The sequence below is a fragment of the Rhinoderma darwinii genome, chromosome 3 (assembly GCF_050947455.1).
Source record: "Rhinoderma darwinii isolate aRhiDar2 chromosome 3, aRhiDar2.hap1, whole genome shotgun sequence".
Taxonomy (NCBI): Eukaryota; Metazoa; Chordata; class Amphibia; order Anura; family Rhinodermatidae; genus Rhinoderma; species Rhinoderma darwinii.
Genome location: NC_134689.1, coordinates 430,876,981 through 430,900,454, shown reverse-complemented (window position 1 = coordinate 430,900,454; position 23,474 = coordinate 430,876,981). Strand labels below are relative to the sequence as shown.

At 44.0% G+C, this 23,474-nt stretch overlaps 1 protein-coding gene across 1 annotated transcript; it reads right to left on the bottom strand.

Moving 5' to 3' along the window:
* Window positions 1–2,026: 2,026 nt before the first annotated feature.
* LOC142748477 (alpha-2,8-sialyltransferase 8E-like) lies at window positions 2,027–17,352 on the bottom strand. Its single transcript, XM_075855567.1, has 7 exons — window positions 17,261–17,352; window positions 13,423–13,497; window positions 9,336–9,422; window positions 7,779–7,920; window positions 4,776–4,888; window positions 3,675–3,761; window positions 2,027–2,489 (listed from the first exon to the last, which is right to left on the bottom strand). The coding sequence occupies exons 1-7, from the start codon at window positions 17,350–17,352 to the stop codon at window positions 2,027–2,029; spliced, it is 1,059 nt and encodes a 352-aa protein (XP_075711682.1).
* Between the last annotated feature and the right edge of the window lie 6,122 nt (window positions 17,353–23,474).

The window sequence follows — 23,474 nt, the reverse complement described above, 5'->3', positions numbered from 1 at the left end:
GTGGGGGCAGCTATGGTGGCATTATACTGCGTGGGGGCAGCTATGGTGGCATTATACTGTTTGGGGGCAGCTATGGGGGCATTATACTGTGTGGGGGCAGCTATGGTGGCATTATACTGTGTGGGGGCAGCTATGGTGGCATTATACTGTGTGGGGGCAGCTATGGTGGCATTATACTGTGTGGGGGCAGCTATGGTGGCATTATACTGTGTGGGGGCAGCTATGGTGGCATTATACTGTTTGGGGGCAGCTATGGTGGCATTATACTGCGTGGGGGCAGCTATGGTGGCATTATACTGTTTGGGTGCAGCTATGGGGGCATTATACTGTTTGGGGGCAGCTATGGTGGCATTATACTGTGTGGGGGCAGCTATGGTGGCATTATACTGTGTGGGGGCAGCTATGGTGGCATTATACTGTGTGGGGGCAGCTGTGGTGGCATTATACTGTTTGGGGGCAGCTATGGGGGCATTATACTGTGTGGGGGCAGCTATGGTGGCATTATACTGTGTGGGGGCAGCTATGGTGGCATTATACTGTGTGGGGGCAGCTATGGTGGCATTATACTGTGTGGGGGCAGCTATAGGGTCATTATACTCTGTGGGGGCAGCTATGGTGGCATTATACTGTGTGGAGGGCAGCTATGGTGGCATTATACTGTGTGGGGGCAGCTATGGTGGCATTATACTGTGTGGGGGCAGCTATGGGGGCATTATACTGTGTGGAGGGCAGCTATGGTTGCATTATACTGTGTGGGGGCAGCTATGGGGGCATTATACTGTGTGGGGGCAGCTATAGGTACATTATACTGTGTGGGAGCAGCTATGGTGGCATTATACTGTGTGGGAGCAGCTATGGTGGCATTATACTGTTTGGGGGCAGCTATGGGGGCATTATACTGTGTTGGAGCAGCTATGGTGGCATTATACTGTGTGGGGGCAGCTATGGTGGCATTATACTGTGTGGGGGCAGCTATGGTGGCATTATACTGTGTGGGGGCAGCTATGGTGGCATTATACTGTGTGGGGGCAGCTATGGTGGCATTATACTGTTTGGGGACAGCTATGGTGGCATTATACTGTGTGGGGGCAGCTATGGTGGCATTAAACTGTGTGGGGGCAGCTATGGTGGCATTATACTGTGTGGGGGCAGCTATGGTGGCATTATACTGTGTGGGGGCAGCTATGGTGGCATTATACTGTGTGGAGGAAGCTATGGTGGCATTATACTGCGTGGGGGCAGCTATGGTGGCATTATACTGTGTGGGGGCAGCTATGGTGGCATTATACTGAGTGGGGGCAGCTATGGTGGCATTATACTGTGTGGGGGCAGCTGTGGCGGCATTATACTGTGTGGAGGCAGCTATGGTGGCATTATACTGTGTGGGGGCAGCTATGGTGGCATTATACTGTGTGGGGGCAGCTATGGTGGCATTATACTGTGTGGAGGCAGCTATGGTGGCATTATACTGTGTGGGGGCATTATACTGTGTGGGGGCAGCTGTGGTGGCATTATACGGTGTGGGTGGCAAATATGGGAGCATCATACTGTTCAGGAAGGTAATATACTGTGTGTAGGGCACTATGGAGGCATTTTACTCTATGGAATGAACTGGGTGGGTATGGGCGGGGATTGGGTGGGGTTAGAGGCGCAGTTTAACATAAAAAAATTACAGCGGCGCCACAGAAGATTTCCCTCTTTACAATACTTGAAAGTCGGAAGGTAAAATAATCTGCAGTATACAGTATATCACTATGTATCTGCCAAGAGGTGGCTGGAGCAAAGAATTATTTCCTTTGTATGATTTTCTGTATTTTAATGGATCATATTCCAGGTTTGTTATGGTTGTTTTTAGTTTTCTGATGTGATGAAACAGTCCTACACTTATTACCTATACAATATCCTCCATTATCAGTGCCGAGCTGGACAATACGGGGACGTAGATAAGGTAGATTTCAAGTTTTAGATCTTCGGCTTAGAAGAGTCTTTATATTTACAACATGTGAGAATGTGACTACGAGCTTCATTAAGAACACTGTCCAACTTTGAGGTGTAGCGCCCCCTTTAAATGCATCTTTGTATAGAAATAAAATTCCTCTGGCATGGAATGGAAACCAGGTTTGGGGACAATGTTATCATAATAATGGTGAGGAACCGCATTCCCTTCTGGATCTTGAGGAAACGGCCAAAATCCATAGAGCGTCACCTTCTTACAGAGCTCAATAGCTGCACTGACCAGCATGAGCCCAGAAGACAAACGCTTGACCTTTAGTCCTTCCTCTTTCCAGTAGATTGAGAGATTCTTCAAGTATTCTGGATGGAAAAATACAACTTTGTTTGGCAACTCAAAGTCTTGTACCGAATGCAATACTCGGAAAGAGACTTCCATATTATGCATGTATGAAAAAGCAGGTAAGACGATCATTGCAGAGCCGTATCCCTTCACAAGGTCAATGAACGGTTTTCTCTTCTCGTGGAGCTTTTGAAACCTGCAAGTAAATGCATAGAAATTACCATAAGGCATAAAAGACACAAAAAAAAAAAAAAAATGTCATCGATAGAACGGAGACATGGACCAAGTTTTTTTTTTTTTTTATAATATCAGTTGTTATTGTTGTTGATCTAAATAACAAAATATTCCATACTACATAACACAAAAAGCTAAGAAAATGTTCAGAGTTAACAGAAAATAAAAAGGAAAATGAAAAAAGAAATTATAATTAAAAAATAAATAAATATTAAAAATGATTGAAAAAAAATTAATAAGTTGTGGGCATGGACCAAGTTAATGAGAAATGAAGAACATGATATTTGTCAACATTTTTGGTGGTTCATAGATTCATCAAACATAGTTTACTGACTATTGGATTGAGCTAAATAAACTACAATTCTCTACTGGTCATGAGAATTGAGTGAATTGCCCACTGGATGGTCATGTCCAGCATCAACAGAAAACAAACCTGGCCAGATGCCAGAGCCTACTAGGCTTGGGGGCCCGTGGTGATCTTGGTCAAGACTATACTTGACAAGCTTAGGCTGGTGTTGTAGGGGTAGTGTTTTCTACGCTCCTTCTACCTATCTCAATCAAGGGTATAACCAGATAAAAGCTTGCAGTGGATATGGATATATGGATCTGAGGATGGTATTGGGTCTTTAACACAGCGGTAAAATGGGTGACTATAGGGTAAGGAGATATGGAGAGCTGAGGTACAGTATGGGCTAGCTGTAAAGAGATAGCAGGCTTGCAATGTACTTGCCCTGATGAACATGGAGCACTTCTCCCTTATGGGGGAACATTGGCAACGAGCATTGGATGCATTATATGCACATATAAGAAAATATATATTTTTATATATGTATCCATAGTGTGACTCAGCCCAACATTCGACCCCATATGTCTGGAGCCATCCCTGCTGATGGGCAATTTTTATTTTTATTATGAATCTGGATTTGCCCCATAGCAGAGGCTATAAAAATGGATCCATACTTTGACTTCCATTGCATTAAATATGGCAAATACGGCTCCGGAATTGAAAATTTGCCTAGGAGAATTCTCCCAGATTGGCTCATCTCCGCAGGTCCAGTCACCATTCTTTTGTTATTCACCTACATTGTGTCCTACATGACCCAACATTCACGTTCTTATCCTGTATATAGAAAACTCTCCATCTCACCTCTTTACTAGAATACTTGGGTTCGCACTGACAAGGTCTGACTTGGTGCCAATGTCATCAGTTATGGTCAGAGGTGGCAAATTAAACCTGCAACAGATGGGAAGTTCAGTTAATAAGAGAAAGAACTGACAAATCAATTCCCTAATGAGGAGAAAGAATGAAGATGACATTGAGAAGACCCAAATACAAGAAAGTACTATTGGAGACGAAGAAAAGCTTTCAAGGGTTTGTACCAAATGATTAACCCCATATTTTAGGATGCTGGTCATCATGGGTCCACCTGCTGAAACCCATTAGTTGCCAACTCTCAAGGATTGAGGGCAGATCTCCGGGTCCCCGGTGTCCATCCAACATACTCACCTCTCCCCCGTTCCTGCTGCCAGGATGATGTCTGTTGGTGGTGCATGGGAGTGAACAGAGACCTTCCGGTGGTCTCTCTCATCTGAGATGTGTATTTACGGTGTCTGGGGCTTGTATTTAGGGGATATAGGAAAAGTTGAATATCTGGTCTGTGGTCTGTATTTATTTAGGGAATCTGTATAATTTTTGAGGTGTCTTGGGGTCTAGTATAAGGAGTGTGGTCTGGGAGCTCTGTATTTATTTAGGGGATCTGTCTGGTCTGTAATAGAGAAAATTAAGTACCTGGTGGTCTGTCTGGTCTGGGGGTCTGTATATAAGTAGGAGGTCTGGGGTTTGTCTTTAGAGGGTCTGCTCTGGGGTCTGTATATTTTTTGATGTGTCTGATATAAGGAGTGTGGTCTGAGAGCTCTGTATTTGGTGGTCTGTCTGGTCTGGGATCTGTATATAAGTAGGAGGTCTGGTCTGGGGTTTGTCTTTAGAGGGTCTGCTCTGGGGTCTGTATATGGTCCTAGAGAGCAGAAGCCACATTGTTCTGGCTATTAGATAGTGGTTTTAAGCAGGAGGTTTTCATTCTTTCATATCCATATGCTCTAGTAAGACATATGGACTGGGGTTATCCGGTTGAGACAACCCCTTTAGGGATATAATGATCATGGCTGTAATTGTCCTCAGGTATTTCGTAAACTAAAGAAAAGTCTCCAAGTCCATTGAGTAGATCATTAACAATCGCCAGTTCATCACCTGAACACGTAATCCATTTTGTCAATTTCACTCCCACATGAACTGTTCTGCAAAATGCCTCCATTTCCCACCACAGCGCAAGTGTCCAAGGGTTTACTGGCATATGGTGACATCTGGAATAGAAAGGGTCGTAGTATACCAGAGTAATTAGATGATAGTACATGTGATACGTAAGAGGTTCATTAGAAGGATATTTTATGGGGCGAGCCTCTATCTGCGCACAATTGACAGGTTACAGATTTTGTGGCTTCCCAATGACGTTTAGGATATTCAAAAATGGTGATGGGTATGAGTTCAACCTTCCAATCTGACTCCTGAATGTGTAACGACAAATCTGCTGAATACTTCTCAACCTCCGCCCTTGGTATTTATAGTGGTTGATGTTCTAAGCATTTCACATGAATTAATCTGAAATTCAATAAACACTTGAGATAACCACATGTTCATGCTTCATTAAACGGCACTCCCTCCTCCATTGTGTTTATGGGTGAACTCAAGTGGTCAGTAAAAGGGAAAAAGAAAATCAACAGCCTACTAATCTGGGCTTCCCTAGGTGTATATATATATATATATATATATATATATCTAACTCCGTAATTTTCAATAGTCTTACCCTTTGGGGAACCCTGAAAAAAAATATTCTCATTGGGAACCCCAACAACGAAACTATTCATACTATAGAGTGACATGTCTTGTTGTCTTTTAGGTAACCCCTACAACCAACCTCTTCCTACTGTCGAATGACATGTCTTGTTGTGGGCTTCTGGGGAACCCCTATAACCTACTTCTTCCTAATGTAGAGTGACATGTCTTGTTGCTGTCTTCTCGGGAACCCCTACAACCTACCTCTTCCTACTGTAGAGTGACATGTCTTGTTGCTGTCTTCTGGGGGAACCCCTACAACCTACCTCTTCCTACTGTAGATTGACAAGTTTTGTTTTTTTGTCTTCTGGGGAACCCGTAATACTAACCCATTCCTACTGTAGAATGACAAGTCTTGTTGTCTTCTGGTGAACCCTTACAACTAACCCATTCTTACTATCAAGTGACATGTCTTGATGTCTTCTGGGGAACCCCTACAACCTACCAATTGCTACTGTAGAGTGACAAGTCTTGTTTTGGTCTTCTGGGGAACCCCTACTACTAATCCATTAGTACTGTAGAGTGACATGTCCTGTTGTTGTCTTCTGATGAACACCTACTCCCTACCTCTTCTTACTGTAGAGTGACAAGTCTTATTTTTGTCTTCTGGGAACCCCTACAACTGACCTCTTCCTACTGTACAATGACAAGTCTTGTTGTTATCTTTGGGAGAACTATTTCAACTGACCCATCCCTTCTTTAATACTCTTACTCCCTTAATTTACCTAGGATTCATGGGACTCTGGTTGGGAAATACTGCCCTGGCTTATCTATATGGTAGATACATCAATAAATTCCTATCCAAACAGATGGATCTGTGGTTGCTTTAAGTTCTGCCCTAGTAATATAAATCCATGGGATGGTTCATGATGGGCTTCCCTACTGGTCCCACTTTACATTCTGTGAAATAATGGGACCGGATAAGAAATAAGTGAAATAATGGTTGGATCTGATGGATCACCCAGGGCTTTCTTATAGGGAGGGCACCGGGCTACAAACCTTAGAGCTCCCACCTCCCAGGTGCCTCCACCAAAGGAAGAACACCAGCCCTGTATTCTGCTTTTACTATTTTTGCTGTAATTTCACAAAAAAACACAACAAAACAACAATTAGGAGGGAGGGAGTACTTTTAGTGACATCACAGTCATATGATTAAGCTCTTGTACCTTGGTACCGCATAGGAGGAACATTTTTAATGTTTGCTGTGTATGTAGTATATGTGTAGGGTATGTATAGCATATGTAGTGTGTATGTGTAGTATTTGAGTATAATGTATGTTGTGTGTGTAGTTTGTATACTGTATGGATACCAACGCACTAGGTCCTGATGCTGTTATGCGGCGGTCTCAGGACGTACTGCGGTGATGTCTGGTGGGGAAGAGGACCGAGGATGCATAAGCAAATGTAGAGATCTAGTCTGGAGTCTAACTTGATATTTGGTTTGGCGGTGTGAATTTTTTCGGAGGGTCTGGTCTAGGGTCTGAATTGATTTTGCGGTCTGAGCAGGTGTCTGGAATCATTTTAGGTTGTGAATAATTGATGGTCTAGGGTCGAAATTCAATTTGGCTTCTGGTATGTGGTCTGAATTGATTATGAGATTTTTTTTATTTATTTTTTTGAGGGTCTGGTCTGGGATCTAAATTTATTTTGGGATATGGGCTGGATCTGAATGTATTTCGGGGTCTGGGTTCTGAATTAATTTTGTAGTACAAACTGAATTTATTTTCCGGGCTGGGATCTATATTTAGTAAGGGGTCTGAATACAATTTTTTGGTCAGATGAAGGTGTCTGAATTTATTTTGGGATCTGGGCTGGGGTTTGGATTTATTTTGGGATCTGAATTTATTTTGGGATTTAGGCTGGGGTCTGAATTTATTTAGGGATCTAAATTAATGTTGGGGTCTGGGGTGAATTTATTTTGAGGTCTGGAATCTATATTTATGTAGGGGTCTGAATACTTTTTGGGGTTCTAATAGCCAAACCCCCAGGAAATCATGAACTATTTGTGCGCTAGTGCTGCCTTTAATAAAAATATAAATTATACTGGGCCCCCACCAGATTTCTTTGCCTAGGGGTCTCCACCGGCCCTGGTATCACCTGGCCCCTTAAATGAAGATCCAACTAAATCTCTGGATCAATCACACCCAACAATGGAATCTAATACAATAACCATTGATTAGGGATCTGCTGGCCAATGTCCAATGAAATATTGTTATTTTTGGATGGGGAAGCTAGAAGATCGGACCAGTGAGGTAGAAGATGCTAGAAGATGACTATCCTTGATAGAATGGGACTGAATGTTGTGCAAAATATTGACCTGGGCCTTGACCACGAGAACTATGTGTTATCTGTGGAGACTTACTTTTGGGAGCATTTGGTGCATTTGTTCGTCGATCTTCACTTTCTTGAGGTCTGTCTCAAATTGCAGTTCATGCTCAACAGGAGTGTTCTGCTGGGTGACTATCAAGGTATGAGATGCATTGCAACAACTTCCAAACTTTAATCTGTAAATAAATAAGAAAAGAAGAATTCGCAAAATTCTAAACACTGGTTGGAAACATCTAGCTCTACAGTACAATGTATAGTAATGGATGAGAGGGCTGGAGATCTGGGCTGAGGAACATGTCCTACAAAATGATGGGAGATGTTCCATCCAATCATGAGATGATCTATTCACCCACTTTATGGTCTTCAGTAGGTCTTCTTAGGATATAATTGAGGTTGATCTTGTCATATGGCCAATTTTTGGCAGGACATAATAAATTTGGGCGGTTTTGGCCAATGGAACCATCAGCCCTTATACACTATGAAAAAAAGAATGGAAGATTGGTCGGATATCTAAGGCAGATGAGGCATTGTATGAGGATGTCTGTGTTCTATAAAACGTATTGTCACTAAGTTTTACTTCTTCTACGTAACTGTATGTCTTATTCCAGTTACACCCACAGCTGCAATCATAATTCTGCTGAGACCTTGTGTCTTATTTTTCCTCCTGATGGTTCAGTGTTTACAGAACACATACCCCACTGTGGCTGGTACATGAGGGTTTTTGGGCCAATATTTCTTAGCTGTAAAGTGCCCTTGAAGGACCTTATCCCAAACACTTGAGTCCCTTTTCTATTTTGTGTTTCCAACGGAGCATTACAGGATTGTGGTGGGACGCTGCTTGTTAATCTATGGGACCCACTCTTTTTTGTTAGTCTAGTGTACACAGAAGACAGTGGACACTACAGCAAAGATCAAAATCGTCCCTCCATTATATTGCTGGGTTCTGTTATCCTGGTCGAGAAAGTCTTTGTTTACCCCTCTATGGAATTTCCACAACCTTTAGGACAATTTACAATCCTCTTATTTTTCTAATGATACATTTCCTATGGAAACGGAAGTCCTGCACAGGACCAGGCAGATCTGGGCCCCCTTCACTCCAAGGGCCTATACATGGTCTGCCTCTAATATATACATTACAAAACAACTACTGAATTCTATGACAACACAATTCAGCACAGTGCAGTGCATTATGGGAATTCAGGATAGCAGCGGCATGGCTAGGGGGAGCTGACGGACATGTGTCTTGGGTACTGGATGCCAGAGAGGGTCCAATAACCCACTTTGCCTTGGTTAGGGTATTTAGATACAGGGCTAGGGTAGTGAACTAAATCTTTGCCCTGGGTGAAGGAAAGCCTAGCAGAACTGTGAGTGCAGCTCTGGAGATGACTGGGGAATAGGTTAGGAAGGAGTTCAAGAAAGCAGACGACATCACAAGATAATTAAAAATGATATTCAGAGGCAGAGCTAAACTGTAGTCACTTGTATGGGGGTAGCCCAGTTTATTTTTGGTATAATATGGTGACCCCTGAATTACAGCATTTTCTGTCTTATTGTACTTGTTTATTGCCTGGTAGAACTTTTGTGTCCTCACTTAAGAAGATCGTGCTCTGATTGGTTGAATTCCCAGGGACATCTTTGGAGGTCGTTCACAAATCTCCTGAAGGTAATTGCTTTCATACTGCAAACAAAAATAATTTAAAAAACAGCCACACATAAATCATAAATAGTGATCGTCCATGGCCATCTGTCCAGGCAACATGCGGAGAACATTATCGGCCTCTGTGCAATTTATTTACAAGTTCCTCTCTATTAATCTTTATCGTCATATCAAATTGCATAAAACAGGATCAACAGCATTATCAGAGCGATCTGTGGTCTAAGGTCTTAGGTAAATACAATAAATACACACATGTTGTCCCCCATTGAAATAAAAAACAATCCAGCATGCAACACAATTCTATGCTGAATTGTGATATAGGCCAGTTAATAGTCTGGTACATCCTGGGGCAGTAGTGGACACTGGCGGTCCGTGATAAATGTTATATAAGGGCAGACACAGACAACTGAGGGCCCCTGTGCAAAAACAGCATGTGGACCCCCTTCCTATACCTGCTACTAATATATTTTGTGATAAATAATCACTGTAAAAAAAGAAAAGTAATGGATGACCTAAATTTTCCCTGCAGCAATGGATAGACTAAGGTAGTGAAGAGATGAATAGTAACATCCCTGGTAGACTAGGGTACAGAAGAGATTAATGGTAACATCCCTGGTAGACTAGTCAAGTGCAGGGATCAATAGTTACATCCCTGGTAAACTGGTGAAATGATGAGATTATTGGCAACATCCCTGGTAGACTAGTATACTGAAGAAATTAGTGGTAACATCCCTGGTAGACTAGTGTAGTGAAGAGATTAATAGTAACATCTCTGGTAGACTAGTGTAGTGAAGAGACTAATGGTAACATCCCTGGTAGACTAGAGTAGTGAAGAGATTAATAGTATCATCCCTGGTAGACTAGTGTAGTGCAGAGAATAATAATATCATCCCTGGTAGACTAGTGTAGTGAAGATATTAATGGTAACATCCCTGGTAGACTAGAGTAGTGAAGAGATTAATAGTATCATCCCTGGTAGACTAGTGTAGTGAAGAGATTAATGATAAAATCCCTGGTAGACTAGTGTAATGAAGAGACTACTAGAGACATCCCTGGTAGACTAGGGTAGTGAAGAGAATAATGGTAACATCCCTTGTAGACTAATTTAGTGAAGAGATTAATGGAAACATCCCTGGTAGACTAGTGTAGTGATGAGATTAATAGTAAAATCCCTGGTAGACTAGTGTAGTGAAGAGATGAATAGTAACATCCCTGGTAGACTAGTGTAGTGAAGAGATTAATGATAATATCCCTGGTAGCCTAGGGCAGTGAAGAGAATAATAGTAACATCCCTGGTAGACTAGGGCAGTGAAGAGATTAATAATAACATCCCTGGTAGACTAGTGTAGGCCAACTGTCTCATCTCCCGTGTTATGCCTGCCCCTACATAGAATAAAGCAACCTTTTGAAAGCGGTGAGGGCTGTACAGCCTTTTCTTCTACATGTTGGATATAAGAGATTAATGGTAAAATCCCTGGTAAACTTTGGCAGTGAAGAGAATAATAGTAACATCCCTGGTAGACTAGGGCAGTGAAGAAAATAATGGTAACATCCCTTGTAGACTAGGGCAGTGAAGAAAATAATGGTAACATCCCTGGTGGTCTAGTGTAGTGAAGAGTTTAATAGTAACATCCCTGGTAGACTAGTGTAGTGAAGAGAATGATAGTAACATCCCTCGTGGACTAGTGTAGTGAAGAGGATAATGGTAACATCCCTTGTAGACTAGTGTAGTGAAGAGATTAATGGTAACATCCCTGGTAGACTACTGTAGTGATGAGATTATTGGTAACATCACTGGTAGACTAGTGTAGTGATGAGATTAATGGTAACATCCCTGGCTGACTAATGTAGTGAAGAGATTAATGGTAACATCCTTGGTAGACTAGTGTAGTGAAGAGATTAATGGTAACATCCCTGACTGACTAGTGTAGTGAAGAGATTATTGGTAACATCCCTGGTAGACTAGTGTAGTGATGAGATTAATGGTAACATCCCTGGCTGACTAGTGTAGTGAAGAGATTAATGGTAACATCCCTGGTAGACTAGAGTAGTAAAAAGATTAATGGTAACATCCCTGGTAGACAAGGGTAGTGAGGAGATTAATAGTAATATCCCTGGTAGACTAGAGTAGTGAAGATATTAATAGTAACATCCCTGGTAGCCTAGTGTAGTAATGAGATTAATGGTAAAATCCCTGGTAGACTAGTGTAGTGAAGAGATTAAATATAACATCCCTGGTAGACTAGTGTAGTGAAGAGACTAATAGTAACATCCCTGGTAGACTAGTGTAGTGAAGAAATTAATGATAACATTCCTGGTAGACTAGGTTAGTAGAGAGAATAATAGTAACATTCCTGGTAGACTAGGGCAGTGAAGAGATTAATAGTAACATCCCTGGTAGACTAGGGCAGTGAAGAGATTAATAGTAACATCCCTGGTAGACTAGTGTAGTGAAGAGAATAATAGTAACATCCCTGGTAGACTAGTGTAGTGAAGAGATTAATAGTAACATCCCTGGTAGACTTGTGTAGTGAAGCGTTTAATAGTAACATCCCTGGTAGACTAGTGTAGGCCAACTGTCTCATCTCCCGTGTTATGCCTGCCTCTACATAGAATAAAGGAACCTTTTGAAAGCGGTGAGTGTGGTGCAGTCTATTCTTCTACATGTTGGATATAATTGATTAATGGTAACATCCCTGGTAAACTTGGGCAGTGAAGAGAATAATAGTAGCATCCCTGGTAGACTAGGGCAGTGAAGAGATTAATGATAACATCCCTTGTAGACTAGAGTAGTGAAGAGATTAATAGTAACATCCCTGGTAGACTAGAGTAGTGATGAGATTATTGGTAACGTCCCTGGTAGACTAGTGTAGTGAAGAGATTATTGGTAACATCCCTGGTAGACTAGTGTAGTGATGAGATTATTGGTAACGTCCCTGGTAGACTAGTGTAGTGAAGAGATTAATGGTAACATCCCTGGTAGACTAGTGTAGTAAATAGATTAATGGTAACATCCCTGGTAGACTAGTGTAGTGAAGAGATTAATGGTAAAATCCCTGTTAGACTAGTGTAGTGAAGAGAATAATGGTAACATCCCTGGTAGACTAGTGTAGTGAAGAGATTAATGGTAACATCCCTGGTAGACTAGTGTAGTGATTAGATTATTGGTAACATCCCTGGTAGACTAGTGTAGTGAAGAGATTAATGGTAACATCCCTGGTAGACTAGTGTAGTAAATAGATTAATGGTAACATCCCTGGTAGACTAGTGTAGTGAAGAGATTAATGGTAAAGTATCTGTTAGACTAGTGTAGTGAAGAGAATAATGGTAACATCCCTGGTAGACTAGTGTAGTGAAGAGAATAATGGTAACATCTCTGGTAGACTAGTGTAGTGATGAGATTAATGGTAACATCTCTGGTAGACTAGTGTAGTGATGAGATTAATAGTAACATCCCTGGTAGACTAGTGTAGTGCAGAGAATAATGGTAACATCCGCTGTGAGCTAGGGCAGTGAATTGGGGTTATTGTTTTCAATCTTGTTGGTCTAGGTCAGTGAAGGGGTTAATAATAATAAGATCCCTGGTGGTCTAGGTCAGTGAAGGGGTTAATAATAAGATCCCTGGTGGTCTAGGTCAGTGAAGGGGTTATATCCCTGTACTGCAGGATTCGTTCTACTTGCTTCCCCGTCCGTGACTGTATACTGCACCATAACACACAGATACTGGAACATCAGCTATCAGCCAATGGCAGAGCAGCTCAGGCAGACATGGAGGCTCAGTGATTGGCTAGCTGGGATGATGATGTTCCAGAAGGTTTTGTAGGATTATCATATATTAAGTTCTGCACTTCCTAATATACAGAGTGTTTCAATGTCTCACCATTTATGAGATCTCTGCTTGCTTTTAGTGAATGGGAACCACCTGAAGCTGAAAAAACTGTCCTGACCCAGTCCTGTTCACAGAGCTGAATGTTTGTTACAATGTATCATTGAGACTAATACGTCCTTCATCCACATTTACCTCTTCAGCGATTTCTTTAGGATGATGACTCTGATTGCGTTACATTTAGTCGGCGACAACATCTGGACCTGATTCCTGAGGGACAGACACTTATTAATACTCTGCTATTGCTTTACTAGTCCTCAGCACCCGACTATTCACTTCTGATGGCTCTCTGATAAGTAACTTGGAAAATGTTATGTCTTATACTCCAGTCACATTCAGAGCTGCAGTCACAATTCTGTTGCTTCATAATGTGTTATCCTCCAGTCACATCCAGAGCTGTAGTCACATTTCCGCTGTTACATCACATCTTATACTTTAGTCATATATAGGGTTTCATTCGGAATTTTGCTGTTACCTCATATCTTATACTCCAGTCACATCCAGAGCTGCAGTCACAATTCTGCTTTTACCTCATGTCTTATATTCCATTCAAAACCAGAGCTGCATACATAGTTTACCTGTAACCTCATGTCCTATACTCCATTTACATCCAGGGCTGCATTCACATTTCAGCTGCTACTTTATGTATAAGGGTATGTGCACACGATAGCTGCCTTTTACGTCTGAAATTACAGACTGTTTTCAGGAGAAAACAGCTGCCTCGTTTCAGACGTAAAAGCTCCTCCTCGTATTATGCGAGGCGTCTTTGACGGCCGTAAATTTGAGCTGTTCTTCATTGAATTCAATGAAGAACGGCTCAATTTAGGTCCAAAGAAGTGCCCCGCATATAATGTATACAAGTGTCCCGCATATAATGTATACAAGTGTCCCGCATATAATGTATACAAGTGTCCCGCATATAATGTATACAAGTGTCCCGCATATAATGTATACAAGTGTCCCGCATATAATGTATACAAGTGTCCCACATATAATGTATACAAGTGTCCCACATATAATGTATACAAGTGTCCCACATATAATGTATACAAGTGCCCCGCATATAATGTATACAAGTGTCCCGCATATAATGTATACAAGTGTCCCGCATATAATGTATACAAGTGTCCCGCATATAATGTATACAAGTGTCCCGCATATAATGTATACAAGTGTCCCGCATATAATGTATACAAGTGTCCCGCATATAATGTATGTAAGTGTCCCGCATATAATGTATACAAGTGTCCCGCATATAATGTATATAAGTGTCCTGCATATAATGTATATAAGTGTCCCACATATAATGTATAGAAGTGTCCCGCATATAATGTATATAAGTGTCCTGCATATAATGTATATAAGTGTCCCGCATATAATGTATAGAAGTGTCCCGCATATAATGTATATAAGTGTCCCGCATGTAATGTATATAAGTGTCCCGCATATAATGTATATAAGTGTCCCGCATATAATGTATATAAGTGTCCCGCATATAATGTATAGAAGTGTCCCGCATATAATGTATATAAGTGTCCCGCATGTAATGTATATAAGTGTCCTGCATATAATGTATATAAGTGTCCCGCATATAATGTATAGAAGTGTCCTGCATATAATGTATACAAGTGTCCCGCATATAATGTATATAAGTGTCCTGCATATAATGTATATAAGTGTCCTGCATATAATGTATATAAGTGTCCCACATATAATGTATAGAAGTGTCCCGCATATAATGTATATAAGTGTCCTGCATATAATGTATACAAGTGTCCCGCATATAATGTATACAAGTGTCCCGCATATAATGTATACAAGTGTCCCGCATATAATGTATACAAGTGCCCCGCATATAATGTATACAAGTGTCCCGCATATAATGTATACAAGTGTCCCGCATATAATGTATACAAGTGTCCCGCATATAATGTATACAAGTGTCCCGCATATAATGTATACAAGTGCCCTGCATATAATGTATACAAGTGCCCCACATATAATGTATATAAGTGCCCCGCATATAATGTATACAAGTGCCCCGCATATAATGTATACAAGTGCCCCGCATATAATGTATACAAGTGCCCCGCATATAATGTATATAAGTGTCCTGCATATAATGTATACAAGTGCCCCGCATATAATGTATACAAGTGCCCCGCATATAATGTATACAAGTGTCCCGCATATAATGTATACAAGTGCCCCGCATATAATGTATACAAGTGTCCCGCATATAATGTATATAAGTGCCCTGGACTTCTTTGACGAGGCAGTCATTTTACGCGTCGTCGTTTGACAGCTGTAAATAACAGGTCGTCGGCACAGGACGTCGGCAAACCCATTCAAATGAATGGGCAGATGTTTGCCGACGTATTGGAGCCGTATTTTCAGGCGTAAATCCAGGCATAATACGCCTCGTTTACGCCTGAAAATAGGTCGTGTGAACCCAGCCATATATTCCAGTCACATCGAGGATAGATAGATATGAGATAGATAGATAGATAGATAGATAGATAGATAGATAGATAGATAGATAGATAGATAGATAGATAGATAGATAGATAGATAGATAGATAGATAGATAGCAGTGCGGGACACTCACTTCAGGAGACTCTCTGATCTCTTCCCAGACTTCAGCTCCATGGAGGAGCAGGGGAAACTATACATCCTGCTGGGTGAAGAAGAAAACACAGAGGTATAAGAACGATATGTTACTACAGGCCGTACACTGAGACACATGACCTGCCACGGACTTCTATACACTGAGACACATGACCTGCCATTGACTTCTATACACTGAGACACATGACCTGCCACGGACTTCTATACACTGAGACACATGACCTGCCACAGACTTCTATACACTGAGACACATGACCTGCCACGGACTTCTATACACTGAGAGACATGACCTGCCACGGACTTCTATACACTGAGACACATTGTAATGATAGGGGTAGGGAAACGGACAAGTGAGCCCTAATCTACCCGCCACTCTGTCCCTGCCTACTTGCAACGACCCGCCCTAGGCGACGGGGTACAACTGGGCGGCGGTCCCTACGCTCAGTAAGTGCACGAAACAGACAAGGGTACACAAAGCTAGGGAAATGGGGCAGTTGCCCACGGCAACACCGCGAGCAACAAGAGACGTGAACGAGCCGAGTCAAACCAGGAGTGTGCAAGGTACCAAACGCAGAGCAGAAGAGTAGTCAGTAAGCCAGGGTCAGTATGGAGCAGGATCAAGCAGTCAGGAGCTGTAGCTGGGCCAGGAAACCACACGAGAAGAATCACAAGCACTGGAGGAACAGGAAAGGCAGGTATAAATAGACAGAGGGCGGGAGCTAGCTCCGTCTGGCCAGGCTGCGATAGGCTCTCCCACTCCTAAGCCTGCCATCCTGAGTGGTGGAAGATGGAGTCAGTCTCAGACACATAGACTCAGGTGCCGACTGATTACCTATGGGCGTTAACCCCGCTGTGCCTGGCAGATCCTTTACACACATGACCTGTCATGGACTACTATACACTGAGACACATGACCTGCCACAAACTTCTATACACTGAGACACATGACCGGCCACGGACTTCTATACACTGAGACACATGACCTGCCATGGACAACTATACACTGAGACACATGACCTGCCACAGACTTCTATACACTGACACATGACCGGCCACGGACTTCTATACACTGAGACACATGACCTGCCATGGACAACTATACACTGAGACACATGACCTGCCACAGACTTCTATACACTGACACATGACCTGCCACGGACTTCTATACACTGAGACACATGACCTGCCACAGACTTCTATACACTGACACATGACCTGCCACGGACTTCTATACACTGAGACACATGACCTGCCACGGACTTCTATACACTGAGACACATGACCTGCCATGGACTTCTATAGAGAGAATAGAGAAGAGATAATTTATCGGAAGAGCAGACAATACCTGAGGTAGCTCCCGATCCTCTTCTGAAGGTTTATATAGAATCCAAGTAAAACCATGAGTGTGAAGACCTGGAGACACCTGCCCCACCGCATGGTTCTTCAGCCTGGCTGTGTCCTGAGACTCTTCTATAAGAAGCTTCTTCTTCCTCCTCTCGTGCTTAGCTGCTTTTATAACCTGGCATGATTTTACAGGGTGAGTCTAGGGCAAAGTTTTCCATTCTCATGTCAATAGAGAAAGGTAAATGTGATATGGTAGAATGAACGGGAGGAATGACCAGTGCTGTCATCCTGTAAACCAAGGCCATAAAATGAACTTCCCTTCTGGTGCCACAGTAACATCAAGATATGTACTTGTAGGACTACCGAAGGACGCACTCATATCAATAGCACTATATTGGCTGCTCATCCTGCTACTTATTTTGGTGATCCAGATACTGGTGGTGGTGGTGCTCCCACTATTGATGGAGGTGATCCTACTTCTTGTGGTGGTTATACTCCTATTACTGGTGGAAGTGATCCTGCTTCTTGTGGTGGTGGTTGTGGTACTCCTATTACTGGTAGAGGTGATCCTGCTTCTTGTGGTGGTACTCCTATTACTGGTGGAGGTGATCCTGCTTCTTGTGGTGGTACTCCTTTTACTGGTGAAGGTGATCTTGCTTCTTGTGGTGGTGGTGGTGGTGGTACTCCTATTACTGGTAGAGGTGATCCTGCTTCTTGTGGTGGTACTCCTATTACTGGTGGAGGTGATCCTGCTTCTTGTGGTGGTACTCCTATTACTGGTAGAGGTGATCCTGCTTCTTGTGGTGGTGGTGGTACTCCTATTACTGGTAGAGGTGATCCTGCTTCTTGTGGTGGTACTCCTATTACTGGTGGAGGTGATCCTGCTTCTTGTGGTGGTACTCCTTTTACTTGTGAAGGTGATCTTGCTTCTTGTGGTGGTGGTGGTTGTGGTACTCCTAATACTGGTGGAGGTGATCCTAATTCTTGTGGTGGTACTAGTATTACTGGTGAAGGTGATCCTGCTTCTTGTGGTGGGGGTGGTGGTGGTTGTGGTATTCCTATTACTGTTGGAGGTGATCCTGCTGCTTGTATTGGTGGTGGTGGTGGTGGTGGTGGTACTCCTATTACTGGTGGAGGTGACCCTGCTTCTTGTAGTGGCACTCCTATTACTGGTGGAGGTGATCCTGCTTCTTGTGACGGTGGTATTCCTATTACTGGTGGAGGTGATCCTGTTTCTTGTGGTGGTGGTGGTGGTACTCCTATTACTAGTAAAGGTCACCCTGCTTCTTGTAGTGGCACTCCTATTGCTGGTGGAGGTGATCCTGCTTCTTTTGACGGTGGTATTCCTATTACTGGTGGAGGTGATCCTGCTTCTTGTAGTGGCACTCCTATTACTGGTATAGGTGATCCTGCTTCTTGTGGTGGTGGTGGTGGTAGTACTCCTATTACTGGTAGAGGTGATCCTGCTTCTTGTGGTGGTACTCCTATTACTGGTGGAGGTGATCCTGCTTCTTGTGGTGGTACTCCTTTTACTGGTGAAGGTGATCCTGTTTCTTGTGGTGGTGGTGGTGGTACTCCTATTACTAGTAAAGGTCACCCTGCTTCTTGTAGTGGCACTCCTATTGCTGGTGGAGGTGATCCTGCTTCTTTTGACGGTGGTATTCCTATTACTGGTGGAGGTGATCCTGCTTCTTGTAGTGGCACTCCTATTACTGGTATAGGTGATCCTGCTTCTTGTGGTGGTGGTGGTGGTAGTACTCCTATTACTGGTAGAGGTGATCCTGCTTCTTGTGGTGGTACTCCTATTACTGGTGGAGGTGATCCTGCTTCTTGTGGTGGTACTCCTTTTACTGGTGAAGGTGATCTTGCTTCTTGTGGTGGTGGTGGTGGTGGTACTCCTATTACTGGTAGAGGTGATCCTGCTTCTTGTGGTGGTACTCCTATTACTGGTGGAGGTGATCCTGCTTCTTGTGGTGGTACTCCTATTACTGGTGGAGGTGATCCTGCTTCTTGTGGTGGTACTCCTATTACTGGTAGAGGTGATCCTGCTTCTTGTGGTGGTGGTGGTGGTGGTACTCCTATTACTGGTACAGGTGATCCTGCTTCTTGTGGTGGTACTCCTATTACTGGTGGAGGTGATCCTGATTTCTTGTGGTGGTACTCCTTTTACTGGTGAAGGTGATCTTGCTTCTTGTGGTGGTGGTGGTTGTGGTACTCCTAATACTGGTGGAGGTGATCCTAATTCTTGTGGTGGTACTAGTATTACTGGTGAAGGTGATCCTGCTTCTTGTGGGGGTGGTGGTGGTTGTGGTATTCCTATTACCGTTGGAGGTGATCCTGCTGCTTATATTGGTGGTGGTGGTGGTGGTGGTACTCCTATTACTGGTGGAGGTGACCCTGCTTCTTGTAGTGGCACTCCTATTACTGGTGGAGGTGACCCTGCTTCTTGTAGTGGCACTCCTATTACTGATGGAGGTGATCCTGCTTCTTGTGACGGTGGTATTCCTATTACTGGTAGAGGTGATCCTGCTTCTTGTGGTGGTACTCCTATTACTGGTGGAGGTGATCCTGCTTCTTGTGGTGGTACTCCTTTTACTGGTGAAGGTGATCTTGCTTCTTGTGGTGGTGGTGGTGGTGGTGGTACTCCTATTACTGGTAGAGGTGATCCTGCTTCTTGTGGTGGTACTCCTATTACTGGTGGAGGTGATCCTGCTTCTTGTGGTGGTACTCCTATTACTGGTGGAGGTGATCCTGCTTCTTGTGGTGGTACTCCTATTACTGGTAGAGGTGATCCTGCTTCTTGTGGTGGTGGTGGTACTCCTATTACTGGTAGAGGTGATCCTGCTTCTTGTGGTGGTACTCCTATTACTGGTGGAGGTGATCCTGCTTCTTGTGGTGGTACTCCTTTTACTGGTGAAGGTGATCTTGCTTCTTGTGGTGGTTGTGGTTGTGGTACTCCTAATACTGGTGGAGGTGATCCTAATTCTTGTGGTGGTACTAGTATTACTGGTGAAGGTGATCCTGCTTCTTGTGGTGGGGGTGGTGGTGGTTGTGGTATTCCTATTACTGTTGGAGGTGATCCTGCTGCTTGTATTGGTGGTGGTGGTGGTGGTGGTACTCCTATTACTGGTGGAGGTGACCCTGCTTCTTGTAGTGGCACTCCTATTACTGATGGAGGTGATCCTGCTTCTTGTGACGGTGGTATTCCTATTACTGGTGGAGGTGATCCTGTTTCTTGTGGTGGTGGTGGTGGTGGTGGTGGTGGTGGTACTCCTATTACTAGTAAAGGTCACCCTGCTTCTTGTAGTGGCACTCCTATTGCTGGTGGAGGTGATCCTGCTTCTTGTGGTGGTGTTGGTACTCCTATTACTGGAGGAGGTGATCCTGCTTCTTCTTCTTGTGGTGGTGGTCCTCCTATTACTGGTGGACGTGCTCCTGCTTCTTGTGACGGTGGTATTCCTATTACTGGTGGAGGTGATCCTGCTTCTTGTGGTGGTGTTGGTACTCCTATTACTGGAGGAGGTGATCCTACTTCTTCTTGTGGTGGTGGTCCTCCTATTACTGGTGGAGGTGCTCCTGCTTCTTGTGATGGTGGTATTCCTATTACTGGTGGAGGTGATCCTGCTTCTTGTGGTGGTGGTACTCCTATTACTGGAGGAGGTGATCCTGCTTCTTCTGTTGGTGGTGGTACTCCCTTTACTGGTGGAGGAGATCCAGATTATTTTGGTGGTGGTACTCCTATTACTGGTGGAGGTGATCCTGCTTCTTGTGGTGGTACTCCTTTTACTGGTAAAGGTGATCCTACTTCTTGTGGTGATGGTGGTGGTGGTGGTTGTGGTACTACTATTACTGGTGGAGTTGATCCTGCTTCTTGTAGTAGTGGTACTCCTATTACTGGTGGAGGTGACCCTGCTTCTTGTAGTGACACTCCTATTACTGGTGGAGGTGGTCCTGCTTCTTGTGGTGGTCCTCCTATTACTGGTGGAGGTCATCCTGCTTCTTGTGGTGGTGGTACTCCTAATACTCGTAGAGGTAATCCTGCTTCTTGTGGTGGTTATACTCCTATTACTGGTGGAAGTGATCCTGCTTCTTGTGGTGGTGGTTGTGGTACTCCTATTACTGGTAGAGGTGATCCTGCTTCTTGTGGTGGTACTCCTATTACTGGTGGAGGTGATCCTGCTTCTTGTGGTGGTACTCCTTTTACTGGTGAAGGTGATCTTGCTTCTTGTGGTGGTGGTGGTGGTGGTACTCCTATTACTGGTAGAGGTGATCCTGCTTCTTGTGGTGGTACTCCTATTACTGGTGGAGGTGATCCTGCTTCTTGTGGTGTTCCTCCTATTACTGGTGGATGTGATCCTGCTTCTTGTGGTGGTGGTGGTGGTGGTGGTACTCATATTACTGGTGGAGGTGATTCTGCTTCTTGTGGCGGTGGTACTCCTATTACTGGTAAAGGTGATCCTGCTTCTTGTGGTGGCGGTGGTGGTACTCCTATTACTTGTGGAGGTGATCCTGCTTCTTGTGGTGGCACTCCTATCACTGGTGGAGAGGATCCAGCTTCTTGTCATGGTGGTGGTACTCTTATTACTGGTGGTGGTGATCCTGCTACTGGTAGTGGTGGTAGTCGTAGGGCTTCTGCTACTGGTGGTGGGGCTCCTGCTTCTGGTGGTGCTCCTGCTGTTGATGCTGGTGCTCCTGCTACTGACGATGGTGCTGGTGCTCCTGTCACTGGTGGTGCTGGTGCTTCTGCTTCTAATGGTGCTGCTCTGGTTACTGGTGATGATACTAGAACTTTACCACTGTTTGCGATGTTTGTATGTTTGCTACAGGCAGTGGTGCTGGTGCTCCTCCTACTAGTGATGGTACTAGTGCTCCTGCTACTGGCAGTGGACTGGGAGTGGTTCTGGTCCTCCTGCCACTAGTGGTGGTTCTCTTGCCACTGGGGGTGCTCCTGCTATTGGTGACAGTATTACTGCTTCTGACAGTGGTACTGGTGCTCCTGCTACTGATGGTGATGCTCTATGCTACTGCTGCTGGTGCTGATGATGCTCCTACTGGTTTTAACATTCCTCTTATTTTGGTGGTGCTGACACTCCTGCTACTAGTAATGGTACCGGTGCTTCTGCTACTGGTGAGGGTAATGGTGCTCCTTCTTCTGATCGGGGTACTGGTGCTCCTGCTATGGGCAGTGTTGCTGATACTCCTGCTATTTGTGGTGGTGCTAATGGACATGCTTCTTGTAGTGGTGCTCTTGCTTCTGGTGTGGGTGCTGGTGCTGCTGCTTTTTTGTTGTTGGTGTCCTTGCTACTGATGGTTTTGTTGCTGGTGTCCTAGTTACTTATGATGGCACTTGTTCTCCTGATGCTGGTGGTGCTTCTGCTTCTAGTGGTAGTACTGGTACTTCTGGTGCTCCTTCTGGTGGTCATGGTGCTCCTGCTACTGGTGTGGGTGCTGGTGCTGCTGCTTTTTTGTTGTTGGTGCCTCTGCTGCTAGTGGTGCTTTTGCTTTTGTTGCTGGTGTCCTAGTTACTTATGATGGTGCTTGTTCTCCTGATACTGGAGGTGCTTCTGCTTCTGGTGGTAGTACTGGTGATTCTGGTACTCCTTCTGGTGGTCATGGTGTTCCTGTTACTGGTTTTTGGTACTTCTGCTACTTTTTATGGTGCTGGTACTCTGTCTAATGGTGATGGTGCTGGTGCTTTTGCTACTGGTGATTGTACTGGTGTTCCTGCTACTGGTGCTCCTGCTTCTGGTGGTGGTGCTGGTGATGCTGCTACAGATGGTGATGTGCCTACTACTGGTGGTGGTGCTGGTGTTTCTGATTCTAGTTGTGCTCTTGCAACTAGTGCAGGTGTTCCAGCTATTGACGTTGATGATGGTGCTCCTGCTATTGGTGGTGCTAATCTCTCTTCTGGTGGTGGTGTTGATGTTTCTGCTGCTGGTGATGGTGCTGGTGCTCCTGGTGATTATTCTAGTGCTCCTGCTGGAGGGGCTAATGTTTCTGTTACTGGTGGTGTTGGCCCTACTAATGGTGGTGGTCTGGTTCTCCTATTTGGAGTGGTGCTCAGGTTTCTGCTACTAGTGAGGGTTCTGATGCTTCTACTACTGGTGGTGGTTCTGGTTCTCCTGCTCTTGGTGGTGTTAATGTTCTTTCTAGCTGTATTGGAGATAGTGGAATGACGGTGCAGTCGTGAAAACACAGACCTCATTTTTGAAGAA

Excerpts from the sequence above, each read along its gene's own strand:
- LOC142748477 (XM_075855567.1), bottom strand. The coding sequence starts at position 17,352 with ATGCGGTGGGGCAGGTGTCTCCAGGTCTTCACACTCATGGTTTTACTT. Across the intron at positions 13,498-17,260 it reads AGGATCGGGAGCTACCTCAG|GAATCAGGTCCAGATGTTGT; the intron begins GTATTGTCTGCT and ends TCTGTCCCTCAG. Across the intron at positions 4,889-7,778 it reads TGCACCAAATGCTCCCAAAA|ATGTCACCATATGCCAGTAA; the intron begins GTAAGTCTCCAC and ends TTTCTATTCCAG.